The 24,743-nt window shown below is 39.5% G+C and overlaps 1 protein-coding gene across 1 annotated transcript; it reads right to left on the reverse strand.

The window, feature by feature from the left end:
* Positions 1-338: 338 nt before the first annotated feature.
* On the reverse strand, positions 339-23,213 carry LOC130231496 (uncharacterized). Its single transcript, XM_056460834.1, has 9 exons — positions 23,113-23,213; positions 19,438-19,547; positions 14,183-14,264; positions 13,670-13,865; positions 13,520-13,588; positions 10,233-11,161; positions 5,964-6,724; positions 2,516-2,719; positions 339-895 (listed from the first exon to the last, which is right to left on the reverse strand). Exons 1-9 carry the CDS (start codon positions 23,202-23,204, stop codon positions 657-659), a joined length of 2,682 nt encoding a protein of 893 aa, XP_056316809.1. The 5' UTR covers positions 23,205-23,213; the 3' UTR covers positions 339-656.
* Positions 23,214-24,743: the final 1,530 nt, after the last annotated feature.

Below are 24,743 nucleotides of genomic sequence, written 5' to 3' on the forward strand. Positions count from 1 at the left end.
AAACGCGCACACACACACACCACCACTGCACTGTATATGTTAGCATAGAAGAATTCAACAAATAAATGAAGCTCACTGCAAAAACCGCTTCTCCTACTCAGAGTTTCTGTCTTGTTTTAAGTCCAAATGTCTACAAATACTGAAATCCAGGAGCATTTTCTAGACAAGTCTTGTTTTAGAAATAATGAGTCAAAATGAAGAGAGTTTCTCCTTTAACAAGCTAAATAATCTGAAAATTGGAGTAAGCAAAGTAAAATAAACCCCATTGTCAGATTATTTAGCTTGTTTTTAAAGTAAAACTCACTTTATTTTGACTGGTTATTTCTGAAATCAACACTATATTTTGTGCTTGTCTAGAAAATGTTTCTTGATTTAAGAATGTTCAGATATTTGGACCAGAATCAAGACAAACATGATTTTGCAGTGCTGAAGATACAAACTCTACCATCATCAGCGTATCATAACAGTATTTATAAGATGCTCTGAGTGTAAAACTAACACAACTCTTTACTAACTTTTTTTTGCATGCATGCACGGACAAGATGCATGCAAAAAAAATCAATATGCATGTAGGAAATGCTGAAATTTAGCCCTATCTGCTACTGTTATGATATCTCTAGTGGTGTATTGTGAGTATGCATGTGTGTGTGTGTGTGTTACTGTAGCATGGAGTCCTTGCGGCCCTGTTTCTTCAGCAGCTGTATGCGGTTGTGGCAGTAGAACTTGATGGCCCTCCAGTCGCGCTGGTTGCTGGCCAGCAGGGGGCAGAGCTGTAGACAGCGCTCACAGTCCGCTTTAGCAGGAACTCGAAGCTCAAGGATGTTCTGCTTCAGGTGCGTTTCCACCGACACGCGCTCCGCTTCCGACCACGGACGCTTCAGCACGCCACGCTTACCTGAAACATACACACACATACAGGTTACCCCTAGTATGAGGAACTGTGAGTAGGGGTTGCACAGACTAGCCAACCATCAGCTTTACACATGAACGTAGACAAAGCTGCTCTCAGATGATTGAAATCAATGTAAATGTTATTTTCCTTATGTCAGCATCAAAGATGAACATGAACATGGAGTGAACTATAAATGCACAAACAGATGTCTGATAGGGCTCTCCATGCATATACGCTCGAGCAGATGATAGCCAATCACATTTACACTGGAACAGTCATGTGATTGGCTGTTGTCTTCTGCCAAGTGGACTGAAATGATGAAAATGTCCATTTCCTGCTAACATAACACATGACGGCTAGTTCTGCTTTAGTCTTTTGTGCTTGGATAAGATTATGTAGTAAGGAGAGCTGGAAGAGTGTTGTTTAATGGAATTTGATAGCACATGCTGAATAGAAAAAGAAATTAAGTCTGAGAAACTAAATAATTGTGAGACTTCTGCAAATAACCAGCTTTTTCAGCCTCATTTATTTAATTGTCCATTAAATGTGCCTCATCAGAACAGCAGTGTAGTAAAGCCTTTAAAAGAATCTGCTGGAGTCAGGCTTATTTTTCCTTCATGCTCACCAATAGATTCAATTGGCAACAAAAATGAAAGTCTATCTAAATTCAGGGAGGATCTGTACAAACTGTCTGATCAAGTGAAGGACACGATTATCATCTGCAGTATTTCTCTGCTCTGCAAAAACTCTTACTCAGAGATTTTGTCTTGATTCCAGTCCAAATATCTAAAAATACTCAAATTAAGAAGCATTAGTAGAGAAGCAAACAAATACAGTGTTGTTTTCAGAAATAATGAGTCAAAATGGAGAGAGTTTAACTCAAAATGAGCAAAATAATCTGGCAATGAGGGAAGCAGAATGATCTAGTTTTATCTTTTGACAAGATTGTTACTCACAGTATATTGGAAAATTCAGATGTTTTGTTTTGTTTTGTTTTTAGGCAATATTTACAGCGAATAATAATACAATTTCACCAAATGGCTTGAATGGCTCTTTTTGGAAAAACTACACTGTTTACATTTACTATGATCTTCTATGTGAAGCTGCTTTGACACAATCTACATTGTAAAAGCGCTATACAAATAAAGGTGAATTATTTGGAAAAAAATCTTGACTTAGATGAATTAAGCTGATTTTGTAAGGTTGTGAATCATGTATAAAATGCATTAACCGATTTGCAGGCAAGAATACTTACAATAGAGCAACCAAAAAAGTAAAAGAAATGGTTTCTGGAGAGTCGAGCAGTATTCATGTGCAGGAACAGAATAATCAAATGTAAAATAACTCTGTCTTCATTGTAGTGATTCATTAAAATCATTCATCATTAAAGTAACGAATGTTGTACATGTATGTTCCTGAATGCTTTAAACTCTTGAGATGCCTTTAAAACACATGCAAACTAGAGTTTCACTCTTCTGATTATACTTTGTAATGACTCCACAAACGTTAGATACTCTCAACTGTAGATCAGCTACAGCTTTATTACAATCCAGACTAATGCGGACACACACAATGCACAGAAACTCTGTGTAAACAAGCATGTGTGTATTGTGTGTGACTGACCTGTTTTGACCTGTGCGGCGCTGCGTCTCTTGTGTGCGGTTGATGGTGGCGCTGCTGCAGCACACACTCGCGCACCGGTTCCCTTCTTCACTCGTGAAACTCGACCTCTGGATCTCTTCTTCACCGGTTCAGCTTTCTCCTTAACCTTACTGGCCTCCGCATCAGAGTTTTCCGAGAACGAGTCGGCAGAGTTTCCTGACATCACTGAACAACACAAACAACACCAGACTGACTTCAGTTTAGGGCTGTACAACATACATCGCTAAATGATCAACATTGAGCTAATCGTGTGTACAATATACAGGTGAAGTCAAATTATTTAGCCCTCCTGCTTTCTTCTCTCAAATATTTTGCAAAAGAAATGCAAGACATTTTTCAGTTTTTCTTCTGGAGAAAGTTTTATTTCGGCTAGAATAAAAGCAGTTTTAATTGTTTTAAACCCATTCTCCAGAACAAACCCCTGTTATAGGCTATATACAGATCTTCTTAAGTTGACTTTAATACCTTTTACTACCTTTTTTAATACCTTCTAAACTATTTTTAATACCAGCCTGACTTACAGCTGCAACTGTAGTGGCGTAAATGAAATCTCTTTCCAAATGAAATAACATATTGCAGATAACAAATACATTAAAGTAAAGCAGAGGGATTAATCAAGATGTCACAATGGGCCTTGGTCATATGTCATCAATGTCAATAGGTGCTCGTCTAAGAACACTTTATGTGTGGAATAAAGCAGGCGAGTCAGCAGACCCAATATATGAGCAGGCAGAGCAGGATTCTTGCGATTATCACCAGCGCATTATCGTTCTGTCATGAGCTGCAGTTTCAGTTTAATCTTAGTAAAGGCGAGTTTCTTTAGCGATGATGTGTACAGTATCAGATTTTACATTAAGCAGACATTTATGTGAGGTTTGCAGACCTGTGTACTTTTCACTCTTCAGCCGTTTGCTTTCCCCGCGGTCACAAAAGCTCCCTGTCATCTGACCGCGGAAAGCCTTGAGTGATTGACAGCTAATATGAGCCAATATAGCGGCAAGGAAGAGCGATTCAGCAAGCTTTTAGAGAAAATCCAAACAGCTCGCACTACACCCATTATATGCAGTCGCACAAATGCTCCCAAATATATTATGAAGTTGCATAGATTACAGTTTGGGCGCATATGCGACCACAATGGTACAATTTCGAGCCCTGGTGTGCTGACATCACGGCTATGTTGCCAACCTATCAAGCGATATCATGTGAGGTGGCGTACTCTCAACATATAAATCAAATCCATGCAAACTTTAGAATAAAGGACTGCACTTAACACAAAAACTGGGCTTGAAAATGTTATCCCTCGTCAGATGATGTTTATTACTTTTTAATAAAATTAGCCATAATTAAGGGTATTTACTGCTTTTTACAACACCGCGGACACCCTGTATACAATGACTTGCCTAATTACCCTAACTTTACCCTAATTAACCTAGTGAAGCCTTTAAATGTCACTGTAAGCTGTATAGAAGTGTCTTGAAGAATATCTAGTCTAATATTATTTACTGTCATCATGACAAAGAGAAAATAAATCAGTTATTAGAGATGAGTTATTAACACTATTATGATTAGAAATGTGTTGAAGAAACTTTCTAGGGTGCTTTCACACCTAAACATTTGTCTCGCTTGCCCAGTTAGTGTGGTTTGTCTGGCATTTGTGAACCCATATGTGAATCCATTTCAATCGCGCTCGGATCCGGCCAAATCAATTGGTCAGTGATCGCCTGAACGAGGTGGTCTCGGCTCGATTGAATCGAACTCTGGAGCAGATCAATTGTAGTGAAAAAAGCAATCCAATCCAAAGAACTAACGAAGCAGGCTATATCACAGTGTATTATGGCTGTGTAATAGTCATATATATGACTGTATGAAGAGAAAAGTAGGGCGGGATGTTATTCCTACCAGTAAATGTGCGTTTTATGTGAAATCCGAAAGTGAAAGCATGCTGAAATATTAAGGAGAGCCGTTTATCTGTTAGCAAAACGGACCAAAATTACCCTCTGATCATTTTTCCATATTTTAATCTTATAATATTTTGCATTAGGCCTGTTGTTTTGTTCATTTCTGCACTGACACCTTGACTAAGATTAAGATTGATGATCAGACTGCAGTCCCCCTACATCTGTTATTTCTCTCTATAATTTAATCCTATAATACATCATTCTAGCCAATGTTTTTTAGATAGATGATTAATTCAATTGATAGATTTTTACAAAACTTGACGACTGAAATGACGCTATGAGAAAGTCTGACCTCTCTGATTTATATTTGGTGATGATGACTGTAGGTGTCAAAATTAAAGTGCACATCTGACACATTATTTAAAACATGTGGCTAAGAAATTACTATTAACTTCTCTTTTTGGTGGGACTAGTGAAAACCTGAACCACTGGCCTGATCGGGTCAGTAGAAAAAATCCTCAGGATTAGCACAGTCAGAATATCAGCTGAGGTTTTCAGTCATTTATAGTGTTTAAAGACTAAATGTTTGACCATCAACACAGTTTTGTAGTCAGAATTAGAAAATGAAAATAGATCTGAAAAGGATATTTTACCTGTTTATTTTAACATCATTAAATAAATAAAAATCATAGCTAATGTCAAAGAAAATGTTAGTGTAAAAAATATAGTCACAATACTCAATACCTCACATCTTTCCAGGATTCATTCCTCCTCAGAGCCAATTTCATGTTGAAATCAGTGTAATCATATGATTTATTGAAGTGTATTCAATTTATTTGTGAAACTTGTGCTGTTGTTTGTGCGTGGTCATCCTCAGAGACGAGCACAACACACACATGTAAAGTCATCTTTTAGCTTAAACTGTGCCTGAACGCTCAAACACATGCAAAACTGTGTCAAAAAACTGTGATTATTCCTATAAATCCTTGTTTGTTATGTATGCAAATCAAAAGTAGAAAATAAAAATGCATGTACAAACCAGACACATCAGACCAGACACTCTTAAAGTGACAGTGTGCTATATTCCTGTGTTTATCATTATTATTATTAATAATAACAACAACAACAGATTGACTTTTTTCTGGAAAACCAGCAACAATCAAGAATGCATGATTATATGCTGTCATGGATTTGCAGTCAATAACTGATTATAATGGAAATCAATGGAGCAAAAACAGCACCAACATCACCAAAGGGGAGTCAATCTGAACAGAGTGTGTTGAGTTTCTGAAAGTTGTCAAAGCATTTTCCCAAAATATGTGTCAAAATCAGATTTGTCAGCAAAAATCCTCTAATTTGGTGAAACACAGAGAAAGATGAGGCCAATTTAAGACTCAAATTCAGCCCAGAGTGGATGAAAACGACCCAACAGTATAAATAAGTGCTTCATAAATACATGACCTAATAGACCATTCTCCTCAAGTGTTCCCACACATACAGCAGTGTCTTACCGTCGAGCTCCAGGCAGATGTGCTGCAGACTCATGCCCCTGAACAGAACGCCTTCCCGCTCACCGTACAGCACCACCCGGCCTACACGGTTCATCAGCGCCGGGTCCTGTCCAATCCCAGCGCAGCTCTGGGTCACATGGTACTCTCTCTGCAGGAAGTCCTCCAGGCGTTTGGTGGCGGCGCCCTCCTCCAGAAGAAGCAGCTGTGTGAGGATGGCGATCTGCCGGCGGGCACGCGGCGCTGTCAGACACGCCGGGTTCTTGGCTCCGCTGCTCCGTGCCAGGCTCCGCAGCAGGTCTGTCCCACGCAGAGGCGTAGCCGGAGAGTGGTACGGTCTGGAGAACACATACGGGCTCTCGGGGTCCACGCCCACATCTGCAGACGTCTTGAGGAGCAGGTCCAGGCAGGTTTCGGAGTGCGGCGGCAGGATGAGCGGCTGCACGCGGCCTCGTTTGCCCAGCACCGGCACGCGGGACAGATGGCAGAGCACCTGGCGCTCGAACGCGCAGAGTGCAGTGTCCAGCGGGGCTGCGGAGCTTCGGCTGTGGTAGTCCTGCACCGTCAGCTTAGACACCTCACACTCCCGGTGCCGGTTATAGAGGAGGAGCAGAGCCAGGCTGGAGTGGCACAGCTGACGCCAGGATTCAGCAGAGCTCGGCGCGCGGGACAGCGAGAGAAAGGAGGAGTGCTGCTGCCGGCGCAGGAACGACACCAGCGTGGACAGAGACGACAGCAGAGGGGGCATGTGGGAGCGCTGAGACCTGCAAAACACACAACACACAGCTCTGTCACACTTACAGTACTGTGCATGACTTAGACCACCAGCAGCAGCTGTGGGAGTACACACCAGCTGGTGTAAGATACTGACGATAGCATAACCTTGGATAAGAATATCATGGTATTGTGATCACAGCTCTAATATTAGTTTGTTTTTAAATGTCTGAGTAAAACAACAGCTTTCTTTCAGCTCTACAGCAGGCTGGAGGCCGGTGCATCAGAGATTTGTTTATCAGATGTCTGCTGAATCGTGGTCTGACCAGGAGCTTTTGATGTGGAGGGTCATTTTCTGCTAGAGATAGATGCCCTAAAGAACTGAATAAAATCTCTAAAGCACGTAAAAAACAAACAACAACTTCCATATAGTGTAGGAACGGTACAACAGAAAATGTTTGCGATTTTAAAACATCGACTTTTCCAAACTATGGTAAACTTTGAAACCGGTCATCTTCCCATGCCTATTTGGCAGGCACAGACTTTGCACAAATCTAAAAGGTATAGAGCACGTGCACTGGGTGAACTATGCCTGTAATATACATCAGAAAACATGGGAAATATGTAGACAATATTCAGAACTAAAATACTTTAGTGGAATCAAAAGACTAGCATCAAAAGCCTGTTTAACGTGACCTCCTCAGCTTGAACTTTTTTGTATGCCTTATTTGGGCCTTAAAAATTGGTCCGTCCAGTGTTTCTACGCCTTCATTCACACTGCGAGGCTTAGTGCTCAATATCAGATTTACAGTGTGAACAGATCACTGTAATAAACAGACCCGCATGTGCAAAATTATAGTTATGGACAGCACAAAATGTCTAATTATGCACACAGTGTGTATACTGTATGAGTAAGCACGCTGTCAGATTATGCTTGGTATGATTATTGCCCTTTTCACAGGCAGCCGTGGTGTATTTCATGAACTATAAAGGGCTGTTCTGCTATTACTAATGTGCATTTCAGCATTTAAAACCTAAAATAAGTCACTTGTGATTGAAGACACTGATCATTTGTGATTTATGACAACCTGCGTGTCTCTCTGACCAGCGGTGTAGTGAACTCATCAAGGGTTAATGAGCAGCTGCCGACTGAACTGTGAAGGTGGAGTTGGTTTATCTCCGTTTGCAGAGTTGTTTCATTTTACTTCACTATAAACAGCTAGCTCGTGCAGAAGGGGGGGGGGTAGGTTTGGCCTTTTTTCTCTTGGAAAGAAAGTGCCCCCATAAAATGAAAGTGCCCCTCCTTTGCACATGGATCCCCTCTGCAGCACCCCCCGACACTTTTCAGCTTTGCTATCAACCCGTGCCCCAATCGTTAACCAGATCGGTTAACAAGCTCCAGTTTTGCCTTTAAAATGATTCAACATGACCAACCAATGTTCTGTGGTCCAGTAATCGCCCTGTGTGCCATTCTACTATGGTGCTGAGGAGTAGATGATGTCTGCAGCACAGAATGATGACCCATGTCGCTCCAAGATTATTATAAAGTCACATGAAATCCGACCTAACCGTTCACACTGCGGTCGCAATGCAGAACATCAGATCTGTGTCTGATTTAAGACTACATATGAAAGTGGCACAGATCTGACCTGAAAAGATCAGATACCATGCGGTTTGGGCTGTTCACACTGTCATCACCTGAGTCACATGAGGGGGAAAAAATCTGATTCGGGCCATATTTGCCTGCAGTGTGAACGTAGCCAAAGTGGCACAAATCTGAATTAAAAAGATCAGATTCCAATGCGGTTTGGGCTGTTCACACTGTCAAGACAAAAGGCGCTTTAGAATGAAAACGATCCGCGTCCACACTAGCATTTCTGAACAACTCTCCGTCTACATTACACCACTGTAAAATGCGCATTACGTGGCCACACACACACACACACTCTGGCATGCACGGCAGCGTGCTTTCTACCCATATGGGCTGTGCACGTCAGACTGTTCATCAAGGATCTACCACTGCATCTAATCCCACTATATAATGGTTAAACGTGATATTTAATTGATCTTGTTGTCTATATCTAGCAACATTTTCCCCGACTTCGGTCTATTGAATCTATTATTTGTTCTCAGGTAACGTGTTTTGGCTGAGCGCAAAGATAAGTTAGGTTAATATACAATAATATACACTGATTCTGCATATTGACTGATTGCTTTATTTCCCAAAATGTATAAACTTATTGAACGTTATACTTTTATAATGGCCATTATTGATTATTAAACTATTATTTAACAGTATTTTCACTGATAATTAAAGGAGGCAGTGATGTTATAGGCTCCGTTCTGTTATAAATATGCATGAAGATGACGCTCATATAAATATGCAGCTACACGACGCCTCAACATTTTTGGTGTCTGTTAAGTTGCTAAGATCAAAATGAAAATAGGCAGTTCCTCATATCATGTTTTCATTTTATTATTGAGAAAGTGAAACAGCGTGGCCAAGGTGAGGTGAATGAGGTTATACAGTACAGATTTACCTCTCAGGAGTTTGTTTTTCATATCTAACTTGTGAAGTACAAGTACAAGGAGAGGATGCTAGACTGAACTCTGTGTAGGTTACTTAATATTGAGGGAAAAGCCCCAATCAGATAGGTGAACGTCTGCAGCAGCGCCACCGTTTTCAGATGTCTCCGTTTTCCCCCATCCACACTGAGACGGAGCAGCAGCCTTTTAGAATGAAAACAGCCTCTTCAGTGTTTCCAAAACGCTCCGCTTTCGGTGCTGGAAAACTCCGGCGTAGTGTGGACGCAGGGCGTAACCCAAGCAAAACCTAATGTATTAGTGCAAACTAGATTCGGCTTTTGCTTTCTAAAGCTGTCGTTAATTGTATTGGCACAGCCGCGAGAGAAACATTAAATAATTTATTCTTTAATCTAAACGACTACATAAGTACACCATTAGAAATGGCTAATCAATTCATTTACATGTTTTAAATAATCTGCACATCTTATTCTTGTAATTAGCCTTTAATCATTTTTAGAGATGTAATGCCAATAAAGCAACCTGAACATGAATGAGAGATAGAGAGAAGCAGATTTTACAGGTGCACATGGCTAATAAATTTAAATATTGTTAAAAATCTTTTTTCGTACCTTGTCTCATACAGTTTTATGTGACAGCTACCACCACAAGGATATTTCAGACCTGTGGGAGGCACTGGAATCTCTTACTGCCTATAATATTGCCTATACATGCTGTATATAATATTAAGGTCTGGACTCTGTGGAGGCCATTTCATGACCGTCTTTGCTTCATCAGCTGTTTTTCTCTCCAAATATGAGTTCATAACATTAGCAGTGTGTTTGGGAGGATTATCATGCTGAATAATAAACTTAATACAAACGAGCTGCTTTCTAGAAGGACTTACATGATGAATTAAACCCTGTCTGTACTCTTCAGCATCCGCAATCCCATCAGCTCTGGCAGAGATGCAGATAAACCAAGACAGAAACTCCAGTATTTTTCATTCATTCTCCATCTTTCTCTAACTCTCACCTTGTGATTTCTGTGTTCTTCTCCTCAGCTCCTCCATCCTCCACCATGTTGACCACCTCCTCCTCCACCTCTTCTTCTTCTACTTTCCCCGGTGTGGGTGGCGGCGGCAGCTCCTCTTTCTCTTTCTCTCTCTCCGTCTCCTCCTGCTTCTTCTTCTCTTTCTCCTTCTCCTCCTTCTTCTTAGGTGGTCGTCCTCTCCGTGCCGGCGGCGTCCCGGGACTCTTCTTAACACTCTTCCTAGGAGTACTACAGCTTTTCTTGGTGGTGGCGCTAGACTGAGGAGAGGCCAGCGAAAGAGAAAAGGAAACAGCAGCCGGTTTTGAAGCAGACAACAGAGACTCGCGCTCCCTAGAAAACAGCGACGGCCCCAGAGAAGACGAGGGCTGGGCTGGAGATGGGAATGTGTGTATGTTTGTGTTCGGGGTGTGTGTGGGAGCGTGCGATAGCTCCATTGCGGCTCTGACTTCAGGCTGCTGATCGTGGTGTTTCTCTAGATGGCGCGCGAGTGAGCGGAAGTGGCGTCCGCAGTATGGACAGTGCTGGCGGCGGGACAGTGTGCCACTCGCACCGATGTTTATGTTGATGTTGTTGTTTATATTGGTGGTGGGCGGGGCTTGAGGCTGCTGGAAGGGGGAGGGGGATGAGGGGGCGGGGCGAGTGAAGGAAAGGGGGTGTGGCTGAGTCTTCTTCTTGATGGTGGTGGAGGTTTTCCTCTTCTTGCGGCGTCTCATCATTCGACCCCTCAGCTCCTCCAGCTCCTCTTCGTCGTCTTCATCTTCATCATCGTCTTCCTCTTCTTCATCCTCCTCTCTGTCGGAGTCGCTGGGCTCGGAGTGGGACAGCGGGGAGGAGGAGGGCGACAGTGACCATGATGGAGTGAGGTAGTCTGAAACAGTGAGAGACAGAGGCAGAGCGCCCGGATCCTCCTCCTGCACGCACGCACGCACACACACACACACACACACACACACACACACACACACACGCACACACGCACACACGCACACACACACAAGGAGGTTTTAGTGGTGGTGTTTGTGATGTTATTCAGTGCTGAACATTTAAAACATCCACAATTAAAATTACAGTACCAATCAAAAGAATATGTTACGTTCTTGTTATTTTCAGGATACATGTATATGGAACAGATCCTGATCCTCAACATTACCACATCCCGAAATGAACCAGAACATATCCTGAAATGAACCAGAACATATCCTGAAATGAACCAGAACATATGCTGAAATGAACTAGAACATATCCTGAAATGAACCAGAACATATCCTGAAATGAACCAGAACATATCCTGAAATGAACCAGAACATTTGCTGAAATGAACCAGAACATATGCTGAAATGAACTAGAACATATCCTGAAATTAACCAGAACATATCCTGAAATGAACCAGAACATATCCTGAAATGAACCAGAACATATCCTGAAATTAACCAGAACATATACTGAAATGAACCAGAACATATGCTGAAATTAACCAGAACATATGCTGAAATTAACCAGAACATATGCTGAAATTAACCAGAACATATGCTGAAATTAACCAGAACATATGCTGAAATTAACTATAACATATGCCGAAATTAACCAGAACATAACCTGAAATTAACCAGAACATATGCTAAAATTAACTATAACATATGCCGAAATTAACCAGAACATAACCAGAACATATCCTGAAATTAACCAGAACATATCCTGAAATTAACCAGAACATATGCTAAAATTAACCAGAACATATTCCGAAATTAACCAGAACATATGCTGGAATTAACCATAACATAACCTGAAATTAATCAGAACATATCCTGAACATAACGTTAACATATCCCGAAATTAACCAGAACATATCCTCAAATTAACCAGAACATATCCTGAAAGTAACCAAAACATATACTGAAAATAACCAGAACACATCATGAACATAACCAGAACATATCCTGAAATTAACCAGAACACATCATGAACATAACCAGAACATATTCAAACATATCCTGGAATTAACCAGAACATATTCTGAAATTAACCAGAACATATCATGAACATGACTAAAACATATGCTGAACATAACCAGAACCTGAAATTAACCAAAACATATACTGAAATTAACCAGAACAGTACAGAACAGAACATATTTTGGTTATTCTCAGGATATGTTCAGTTTTATAAATCACAGATTCAACCAATTAACTATAAGCAAAGTGACATGAATACAAAGCCACTCCTCTAGTTTCTCTTGCTCCAGATTAAGGGTTACCATATCACCTTTAATGATATAAATTGCCTGATTTTACCAAAGATCATTTACTATAATTATTGTAGATTATTATATTAGTAATCCATTACACAGTCAATTTTAGCTTAAAGGGGAAATGAAGCACTCAAAATAATGTAAACTTGACTGAGTGCTTCATTTCCCCTTTAATAGATATTTTGTTGTACAAATGAATATACAGATAGCTGCGATACATATTTTATATTTCTTGGTGACAAGTTAACAGAAAAAGTCAATAGTCAGCATTAACAAAGCCTGACTGCACTGGTTTGCTTTTGTCAAACCAAAATTAATCTAGTAATACTGAGTTTGTTTAGCCAGCATCATGATACAGGGCACAACTACAAACTAATCCAGTAATCCTGAGTTTGTTAAACCAGCATCAGTATACAGCGCACAACTGCAAACTAATTCAGTAATCCTGAGTTTGTTAAACCAGCATCTGTATACAGCGCACAACTGCAAACTAATTCAGTAATCCTGAGTTTGTCAACCCAGCGTCTTGATACAGGCCACTATCAAACCAGCATTAGGATACAGGCCACAACTGCAAACTAATCCAGTAATCCGGAGTTTGTTAAACCAGCATCAGTATACAGGGCACAACTTCAAACTAATCCAGTAATCCTGAGATTGTTAAACCAGCATCATGATACAGGCCACAACTCCAAACTAATCCAGTAATCCTGAGTTTGTTAAACCAGCATCATGATACAGGCCACAACTCCAAACTAATCCAGTAATCCTGAGTTTGTTAAACCAGCATCATGATACAGGCCACAACTCCAAACTAATCTAGTAATCCTGAGTTTGTTGAGCCAGCATCATGATACAGGCCACAACTCCAAACTAATCCAGTAATCCTGAGTTTGTTAAGCCAGCATCATGGAGCAGGCCACAGTATTTAAAACTTCTTAAAAACATTTGTGTTCAGTAGTACATGACTATTGTGACAGTAAACGAATGCAACGTTTACTGTGTGTTTAGCATGAATTACCTTCTTGATGTTGCTCTCTGGATTAAACCCACAGTCAAACCCGCGTGGAGACACTGAACTGTGAAAACCCTGCAGAGCACAGATGAAGTTGAGTGTAAGGTTTTCTGCTCACACTGTTTCAAGGGTCACAGTGCTGTGCTGATGATTTACCATGGCATTTTCCCCCCAGTCCGTCAGGCTGTAGTCCACTGTGATCTCCTCGCCTTTGGCAATGTCTCGAATCGCTATGACGACGAGCCGGACCTGACTCCCACAGTGCACCTCTCTGATCCTGCAGTTCGGCGGGGGGTGGAAAAGCACAGGGCCGCGGACTCCACTCGCACCCTCTTCACCCAGCTCAGGAACACTGCAGGAACGCACACACACAGACCACACAAAAACAAACACACATGCACAAAATATAAAAACACACACATACAAAAACACAAAGACAACAACAACATAAATACAACCAAACACACATACACAAACAAACACGAAAAACAAGCACAGACACATACAAACGAACACAACCGACCACATACACAAAAATAAACACACAAAAAAGATTGAAAAACATACACGCACACAAACATGAACACACACAAAGACACAAACACACAGAGGATGAGTGAGCTGTGTGATTCTGCAGTGGTGATCAGCATGTGAAGCTTAATCCTGTACCAGAGCTGAGGGTCAGTGAGGAAGTACGGGCTGCCTGGCGGAGGAAGACGATCTTCAGCTCCCTCTGCATACTGATCATCCCCTGACACACACACACACACACACATACACAAAACAAACACACCCATCACAAACACTTCATCAATACACAAAAACTATCAACATTAAAGGTGCAGTATGCAGGATTGACCTAGAGGTTGAACAAGTCTCTAAAACTACTCTGAAACTCACTCTAGTACTCATAAACACAGAGAGTCGTACAGATCTGTCTTACGTGAAAGATTTAAATACAGTTAAAGTGTGTTCACAGCACAAATGAGTGGGAACCCTACTAATAAAAGCTGTTGGAGATGATTTCTGTATGGTGCAATATCAGAGTATATACAGGAATCAGAGAGAGAAATTCAATCCCTTTTAAGACTTTAGGACTCTTTCCATACATTTTACGACCTTATAACTAGGGTTGGGTATCGTTTGGGGTTATTTCGATCCTGGTGCTAAATCGATACTTTTAAAATGGTACCGGTGCCTGAACCAATAAAGTAATAACTAATAAAGTAGAAAACTAATCCAAAACTAAAACATTAATCATATACTGAATAAAAATCAATTAAATCTAGCTAATTCAGCAGGTTGGCGCCTACAGAACTGCTGAAATATTGGTGTTGCCATGGTTAAGGGAGTAAACAAAGCAGCATGATGTCAAATCTAGCAGGATTTCATAAACTACACAGCAACATTGCATAATCAACAATATCAAATTTAATACCTTGCAAAAAAGCATTTAAGACTTTTAAATTCTTTTTAAGAGCCTTAAATTTCTCTAAATTTATTTATCAATTTTTAATACTTTTAAAGACCCCGCGGACACACTGAATCTATAATGCTCCTTTATATTTCCTCAGCTGTTCTCAAAGGACAGCTTGCATTTCCTATTCTTTCTGTTTGATAAATAAAGTCTAGAACACAACAGCATGAAATGTGATGAAATAGTCAAACCTCATGTGGTGGAAATGTGCTCACATTACCCTTTTTATAATGATTGTGTAGTAAACTCAAATACTAGAGTAGTAGACGATTTCAGACGCAGACAGATGTTCTGACACAGAACCAAGTGCGCCTCACGCCTGCTTTTGAGTGACACTCCCAGCTGTATCATCGCCCCCTGTGGGCTGGCTGCAGTACAAGTTATAAACCCGCCTCCACCATGATAATGAACGAGACTTGAGCACAAATAAAAACATTTATTACATCTCTAGCAGTCCAAATTGTAGGAAAGTTCTTACCCCAGGTGGAGGAGTTCAAGTATCTTGGGGTTTTGTTCACGAGTGAGGGAAGGATGGAGCGTGAGATTGACAGGTGGACTGGTGCAGCGGCAGCAGTAATGCGGTGGATATACCCGTCAGTTGTGTTAAAGAAGGAGCTGAGCTGAAAGGCAAAGCTCTCGATTCACCAGTCAATCTACGCTCCTACTCTCACCTATGGTCATGAGCTTTGGGTCATGACTGAAAGGACAAGATCTCAGATACAAGCAGCCGAAATGAGTTTCCTCTGCAGGGTGACTCTTATGGATAGGGTGAGGAGCTCTGTCACCCAGGAGGAGCTCGGAGTAGAGCCGCTGCCCCTCCACATCGATAGACGTCAGCTGAGGTGGCTCAGGCATCTGTTTCCGATGCCTCCTGGACGCCTACCTAGGGAGGTGTTCCAGGCATGTCCCACTGGGAGGAGGTCTCGTGGAAGACCCAGGACACGCTGGAGGACACTATGTCTCTCGGCTGGCCTAGGAACACCTCGGGATCCTCCGGAGGAGCTGGAGGAAGTGTCTAAGGAGAGGGATGTCTGGGGTTCTCTCCTAAGACTGCTGCCCCCACGACCCAACCCCAGATAAGCAGTAAACTACTCTGACCCACAGGATCTGGTGGAACACTGTTTGCTGATACATACCTAGCCATGACAGGGAAAACAGGTGATCATTTTCTAGCAGTAATTCTAGCCGATCTCCTGTAATGTTATTAGAACTCGACTTAAAGGACGTCTCTGACATTTTGAGTTGTCTGCATGTTATTGTTAATCTCTTAAATTTGCTGTTTCAAAAATATTTATGTTCTAGGAACATCTTATATAACAAATAGAGCTGTAAATGTTATATACTATTTATATACACTGTTTATCATTGGCTTTTTATTTGAAAACACTTACTAAACATTCAAATGAAGGTAAAGTCCTCCCTGCCAGATATAATTAAGGCATCCAATAAACCAAATGAAAACGGAGCCAAAGAAAAGATGAACAATATAGAAGTGATGTTGCAGCAGCTGATAGACATCTGGTGATGTATTAATACTGCTAAATTTATTGTACACATTAATAAGGATTATTTTATATAGCGCAGGTGTAATATAGTGTAAATATCCTGTTGATATTTAGAAATCTTGCTGTGCTTTTGTTAATATACATGCATGATTTTCCCGACATGACAAATAGCTGTCCATGATGTGTATATTTTGGGTCTGCTGATATGTATGTGTTGTTAAAGTTATTGTTCATATTTTACAAGTGTGATTTCTACCCCTATGAAGATAATAAACAACAACCCAAGAGAAACATTTTTTTTGCTCATAGCTTAATCTAACTCAGGCTAGTGTATGAAAGTGCAGCATATATTGTTTTTGTTAAATTATAACAGCTCACATCACAGCTTTCATCAAATCGTATATAAATATGTGTGTTTTGTTAAGTGCTTATATTTATTTTAGCAGGCTTTTGTTACAGTGCAGATTCTGGTGGTCACATGTAGGGATGCAACAATTATTAATTTTAGTTGTCTGATTATAGTTTGTGGAATAATCACGGTTATCAAGATTATTAAGCCTTCATTCATTTCAAAACACTATTAGTTTAGAGAAAAAACAAAACAAAACAAAAAAAACAGAAAACTCCTTAAATTTTGGTTATTTGTTATTTATTGCTGCTCCGCAACTAAATAATTTAGCTCAAAATAATAGCAATAAAAAACTAACTACAGTCCATTTCTCTTTGGACTTAAAAATAAGTGAAAAAAGATTTTGACATTTAAACATAAGTAATAATTTTACACAGAAAATAAATGTCAGAGCAATAAATAAATAAAAATAAGAATTAAAAAATAAAAGTATGTACATGTACAGGGTTCATACACATTTTCACTCCTAAAATTCCATGACTTTTCAAAGTACAGTTTCATGACGTATGCTTCATGTATTGTCTACATATACATGATAAATAATAAGAAAAACTATGACGTTCAAGTTTATTACAGCATATCACACAGCACTCAACAATCTATCTTGTTTAAATTTGTTCTTATATTGATTTAGATAATGCTTAAAGAGCACTAACAATGTGAGAGCAAGTTTTTGACCAAGGATAGAAAAGAAGTAAAGACAACTAACCTATATTCAAGTTAGAGCTGCACAATATATAGTTTCAGCATCGATTTTACAATGTGTGCATCCACAATAATCACATCACAGGATATGCAATGTTGGGAGTATAGTTTAATATAGAGTTTAATCAAAATGAAGTAAAAGTTCATCATCTGCATGCATTTTAAAGAGATAGTTCACCCAAAAATCACTTACCATTTTCATTATCTACACTTCACTTGCTTCAAACATTTATGCGTTTTCTTTTTGTTTAATTGAACACAAAAATAAGATAATTGAATAACTCTTATAGTGAAACATGTGAAGTGTGAGTAAATAGTGAGGACATTTTAATCACTGAGTGAACTGTCTCTTGAACATTTCAATATTTCAGAGTGTAAAACATCCGGCCACAAGACATTTATAGTAACTTTAATAGAGATTAAATAATCTACAATGAAGCCTCTGCAGTGTTGATTATTCAATATCTGTACCTGAAGAGTGAATACCTGAAAACGATCATTCATTTTTCCTTTGCTATATATATTTTATTGATCTCTGCTTGTCATTTATTTGTTATATATTATTGGAGATTCACTCCTCTACAAAATCCCCCAAATACACCTGTTAAATCATCTGGTCAAATTGTATTCACATCGCAATACACATCACAGAAATACTAAATATGGTCATGTCAAGAGTTTTCCATTATTGTGCAGCCCTAATTTAACTATACAGATATTTGTTTAACTAATTTCCATTTCCATTTTCTAAAATTTGGGGTTTTCTGTTTTTCCATAACTTTTCCAGGCCTGGAAAATGCCCTGTGAAAATACCATGACTTTTCCAGGTTTTCCATGAGCGTATGAACCCTTAATGTAAATCTAAGCTACATTTTAGCTGAGTATTTCCCATTAAAAGAGGCTGCTGAAGCTCTGTCTGAAAGCCACTTGTGATCCACTATATTATGAAATTGTTTGGTATTTTCATTTTATATGTTTTTTCTCCTTGGAGTAGAAATGTGTATATTACATACAAAGCATGAAGCTGACCGCTCAGTTCTTGTCATATGACTCGCGGTGAACATGCACCTTTCTTTTAACGAGGTGCGCCTGGAAAGCGTGAGCGTATCATGCACGTCACTCCCAACATGTTTGCAAAAAATGAAATATTAAAATTGTGCGTGCAAAAGACATGACATGTGAACAGCCATTAGTCAATAGCTTCAGCGATAGTTAATCTAGTATGTGTGTGTGCGCGTGTGTATATTCGCCTTAGTTTACAAGCTCGTAACTTTAAACTAGCACACAGTTGGCATAACTTTGTTTAGTTGCAGAAGTTTTGTTCTGTGGAGAAACATGGTGCTGAGAAGCCTTTACGATTGATTAACTGTGTACGATTGATTAATCGGTTAATCGTTGCATCCCTAATGTCATATGAGGAGTTCAGGGAGCATGGTTGATTTGACGTATAAACGTTTATACCAGGTTTATATCCTCTAAGTGCAAATGTTGTCACTGTTTTGGGCACACTAGATTATAGTTATGCTAAATATGAACAATACTGATACTAACATCTAAAAGAGTTTAATTTAAATTCATGAGACCTTTAATATAAGAATACAACATTCATTTGAGCTGCATTTAGTCAAACTGATCAAAGAATAAAAGCAAAAAGATCTTCTCATTGTGAAGAGTAAAATCCAGAGGTTTCTAAAGTCTGAGCAGTCCAACAGCAGAAGCCTGAAGGTGAACGCCTGTACAAACACACTGAAGGACTGCACTTCAGAAAGGATCAATAACTGATCAGCGAGCAGCAGAGGGTGTGTGTGTGTATGTGTTGTGTGTTCACCTGGGCTGTAGCTGTGCTCAGACAGACTCTCCTCTTCATCCTCCGTCACATACGCTGCTCTGTCACACACTTTCACAGGCGTCCCTTTCCTCTTCCTGCCACACACACGCCTGAGCAAAACACACAGCAGAGCGTTACTGACTGACACACACTCACACACCTGAGCAAAACACACAGCAGGGCATTACTGACTGACACACACTCACGCCTGTGCAAAACACACAGCAGAGCATTACTGACTGACACACACTCACGCCTGTGCAAAACACACAGCAGAGCGTTACTGACTGACACACACACACCTGAGCAAAACACACAGCACAGCATTACTGACTGACACATACTCACACACCTGATCAAAACACACAGCAGAGCATTACTGACTGACACACACACTCACACACCTGAGCAAAACACACAGCACAGCATTACTGACTGATAAACACACACACACCTGAGCAAAACACACAGCAGAGCATTACTGACTGACACACACTCACACACCTGAGCAAAACACACAGCAGAGCATTACTGACTGACACACACTCACACACCTGAGCAAAACACACAGCAGAGCATTACTGACTGACACACACTCACACACCTGAGCAAAACACACAGCAGAGCGTTACTGACTGACACACACTCACACACCTGAGCAAAACACACAGCAGAGCGTTACTGACTGACACACACTCACACACCTGAGCAAAACACACAGCAGAGCATTACTGACTGACACACACTCACACACCTGAGCAAAACACACAGCACAGCATTACTGACTGACACACACACACACAGCATTACAGCCCAAGAACCACACACACACCACAGCATTACTGACTGACAACCATACACACACCTGAGCAAAACACACACCACAGCATTACCGACTGACTAGGCATGGGACGATAACCGTTTTCAAGGTATACGTTGGTTTGGTCAAGGTTTTAAAACCGTCAAAACGTTCTACTTTACCGTTTTTAAGGTATGAGTTTGATTATTTTATTAAAATTTGTTTTGTTTGTTTGTTTTTTTATCTCCAGCAGAAAAGATATCCAAATATGTTGTTTTAAAGTGTAAATAAATCAGTGTTTTTAAACTAATGAAGACAGAAGAAGATTCACTTAATCATTTATTCTGACATGTTTACTGTAATAAAATATTAGAAATGTTTCTTAAAATAAAATATATTGTGTTTAAAAGGGGGAAAGTGTGTTTGTTTTTTACCCAGATATTTAAAAGAGTATATTTTAGAGCAGTCATCACAATACTGTGAAACCGTCATATTTTTATCCAAGGTTATCATACCGTCAGAATCTTATTAAAAAAAATCACCTTTAATTGATGGGACAGTAGAGAGTATTGACAGGACAGTGTGGGGACCAGAGAGAGGGAAAGGATCAGCATAGGACCAAGAGGCGGGAATCGAGTCCGTCAGGAACTTGGGCCGCCGTGAGCACCGGAGTGCATGTGTCGACGCACTAACCACTACACCACTGGTGCCGACATACCATCAGAATCTTATACCGGCCCATGAATATGACTAGGGACAGACGGAATCTGCAGACGTTTTTTGCTGTTTCTGCAGAGAATTTTGGTAAAAATCTGCTGATTTCTGCTGAATTATTTTGGGAGTCTCATAACTAAAACCTTAATATCTGAACTAAAACAATATCTTTAACTTTTATTCAATGTTTAAAATGCAAATCCAATTAGATTCACTTTATTTGGTAAACAAAGCAAGTCTCTCATAATATCTCTACTAAAAGACAGAAAATATTACTGTACACACTGCACTGTACATAAATCAGATCAACATTTTCATATTAGTCAATAATATTACTGAAATTAATTTAAAAATGGAATAAATATAGATTTACACACATTTACTCCAGTATATAAACAGAATTAATGATGGGGGAAAAATCTGCGCATGCAGATTCTGTGTGGGCCTAGCTATGACTGACACACACACCCACTGCAGCAATACTGACAGACACACACACACACACACACACACACACACACACACATCACATCAATACTGACTGATATTCGCAGTTAAAACACACACATTAGAGCATTAAAGACTGACACTGATATGAAAACAAACACTTTTTCCCCTTTGAAAACGATATATTTTAGTTTTTGAAATATTCAAATGAATCATAGACTTCTGCCATCTTCATTAGTTTAAAAACACTGATTTATTTACAATTTAAAATGGCATCTTTGGATATCTTTTCTGCTGGAGATACTGCTGTGCTAAAAAACAAAAAAAGGTAATTAAAAAGTCTTACACATCAGTAGGGCCAGACAGAATCTGCAGACGTTTTTTGCTATTTCTGCAGAGAATTTTGTAAAAAATCTGCAGATTTATGCGGAACGATTTTGTGAGTATCATAACTAAAACCTTAATATATTAAATAAAAAAAAAACAATCCTTTTTAGCTTTTATTTAATGCTTAAAATGCAAATCCAATTAGATCCACTTATTTGGTAAACAAAGCAAGTCTCTCATATAATATCTCTACTAAAAGACAGAAAATTTGACTTTACAAACTGTTTTGTAATAAATCAAATAAACATTTTCATATTAGTTGATAATATTACTCTAATAAAGTTAAAATGCAATTAATTAATTTAATTCAATTAATTTAAAAGCTGAATAAATATAGATTTACACACATTTACACAAGTAAATGAACAGACTCAATGATGGGCTAGAAATCTGCAGATGTCTGCATGCAGAGATTCCGTCTGGCCCTACTCATACTTTAGGAACGGTATAGCAGAAAATGTAGGAGGTTTTAAAACCTTGACTTTTCCAAACCGAGGTATACCTTGAACACGGTTATCATCCTATGCCTAACACACACATTACAGCAATACAGACTGACACACACACACACCACAGCATTACTGACTGACAACCACACCTGAGCAAAACACACACATTACAACATTACTGATTGACAAAACACACACATTACAGACTGATACACACTTGAGCAAAACACATATCAGCCTGACACACACGTCTGAGAGAAAAATGACAGCATTAGACACTGTCAAACACACACACACACACACACACACTCCTCACTGTTCAATAACACACAAAATAACAGACACACAAACGACCCCCCGGATGTATGCTAGTATTCTGAACAATAGCATATTGATAACTCAATACTACAATCCAGCGTGTATATAATAACAGACACTCGTGTATACACTAGCACACGCTAATGTCAGTGTGAACGGCGGTTAGCGGACACTTAAACGCGACATTGATCGTTATTATCGGTCGTGTAGCTTATAACAATCATCGCGCTGCTGCCGTTACCATGGTGAACTACTGTACGGCCGTTAACACGCGGGAGCGCGCTTAGCAGCAGTGCTCGTGAACGCGCAATGTTTTGCTAATCGCCTCCGTGGCTTCAGGTAGATATCAGCGGAACGGTAAAATAACATCGTAACGCTACACGCGAGTTCAGCGCACGGTAAACGACACGCGCTGTTCGGTTTAACGGCCGCGGTTTTACCTCAGCGCTGCGTGCGCACAAAACAACACAACCGGACCGGCTAACCGTTAGCACCGCGCTAATGCCAGAATCCCGCTCCAAACCAACAATACAATCCGGTGAAACGGCGGCAGCTACTGACCCGCGGGGCGGTGGCGGCTTGCTTCCATCCCCGTCGCTATCGAGAGTCGGAGGCTCCCGGTAATCAAACGGCGACCGCACGCTCTCCGCCATTAGCGCTGCTCCGGTGCGCATGCGCAGAAGCTTCGTCTGTGATGGAGATGAAGATGAGGAGGAGGAGGAGCGGCCGCCGAGTCAGAATACTGTAATAAAACACAACAGCAAACTACAACATAACATCTGACACTCAAATACAATACATATACACTCCATCGTAGCATAAATATAAATAATGATGATATCTGAGGTAAATTATGAGGATAAATGAACAATATCTTCACTTCATCATCATGTAAATGAACATAAAAACTGATGTCGGCATAATAAAACTAAATATAGTACAACTGACACTTCGATAACACTTAAAATACAAAACTGACACGTCAATAAAATATAAATTAAACAGAAAACAACTGATGTAAACAAAATAAACGCATCATGTTAGCACTAACAGAACAGCTGACAAATAAATTGTAAAAGCACACACTCCATCATAAACAAAAAGCGTTAAATATCCTGATCACATTATTAAAAATAAATAGAAAACTGACACTCCATCGTAACAAACATACAATAAACATTACACAATGAGAATATCAGAGGTAAATTATCAAGATAAATAATATGGAACACTTCATTATAATATAATAGTAACATAAAACTGATGTGTCATTATAATAAAACTAAATACAGAACAACTGACATAAAGCCTAAAATCTTAAATACAAAACACACTTCATCATTCTTTATCAAATATAAAACTACTCCACTGGAACATAAAATAAACACTAAACAATGAGGATATCTGAGATTAATCATGAGGATAAACAATATCTGAGATAATATAAAATGAACATAAAACTACTGTCGACTGATAATATTAAAATAAATCTAAAACAACTGACATAAAACATAACATGTGACACTCCATCATAGTATAAAATACAAATCAAAACTGATAACATATGATCAAAGTCAGAATTATTAGCCCCCCTGTTTATTTTTTCCCTAATTTCTGTTTAACAGAGAGCAGATTTCTCCAACACATTTCTAATCATAATAGTGTTAATAACTCATCTCTAATGACTGATTTATTTTCTCTTTGCCATGATGACAGTAAATAATATTAGACTAGATATTCTTCAAGACACTTCTATACAGCTTAAAGGGACATTTAAAGGCTTAACTAGGGTAAGTAGGTTAACTAGGCAGGTTAGGGGAATTAGGCAAGTTATTGTATAATGATGGTTTGTTCTGGAGACTTTCGAAAAAAATATATAGCTTAAAGGAGCTAATAATATTGAGGTTAAAATGTTTATTAAAAGGCAACAAAGTGGCGCAGTAGGTAGTGCTGTCGCCTCACACCAAGACACATGTCCAAACAGTCCGAACACATGCGCTATAAGGGAACTGATGAACTAAATTGGCCGTAGTGTATGAGTGTGTGTGAATGAATGAGTGTGTATGGGTGTTTCCCAGAACTGGGTTGCAGCTGGAAGGACATCCGCTGCATAAAACAAATGCTGGATAAGTTGGCGGTTCATTCCGCTGTGACGACCCCAGATTAAAAAAGGTCTAAGCTGAAAAGAAAAT

This window comes from Danio aesculapii, chromosome 7, assembly GCF_903798145.1.
Source record: "Danio aesculapii chromosome 7, fDanAes4.1, whole genome shotgun sequence".
NCBI lineage: Eukaryota > Metazoa > Chordata > Actinopteri > Cypriniformes > Danionidae > Danio > Danio aesculapii.

What these genes read in the sequence shown, in the direction of transcription:
- LOC130231496 (XM_056460834.1), bottom strand. Translation starts at nt 23,204, where the DNA reads ATGGCGGAGAGCGTGCGGTCGCCGTTTGATTACCGGGAGCCTCCGACT. An exon ending in CAGAGAGCAACATCAAGAAG is followed by an intron (nt 11,162 to 13,519) that starts GTAATTCATGCT and finishes GCGTGCGTGCAG; the next exon opens with GAGGAGGATCCGGGCGCTCT. An exon ending in CGCCGCACAGGTCAAAACAG is followed by an intron (nt 896 to 2,515) that starts GTCAGTCACACA and finishes TGTATGTTTCAG; the next exon opens with GTAAGCGTGGCGTGCTGAAG.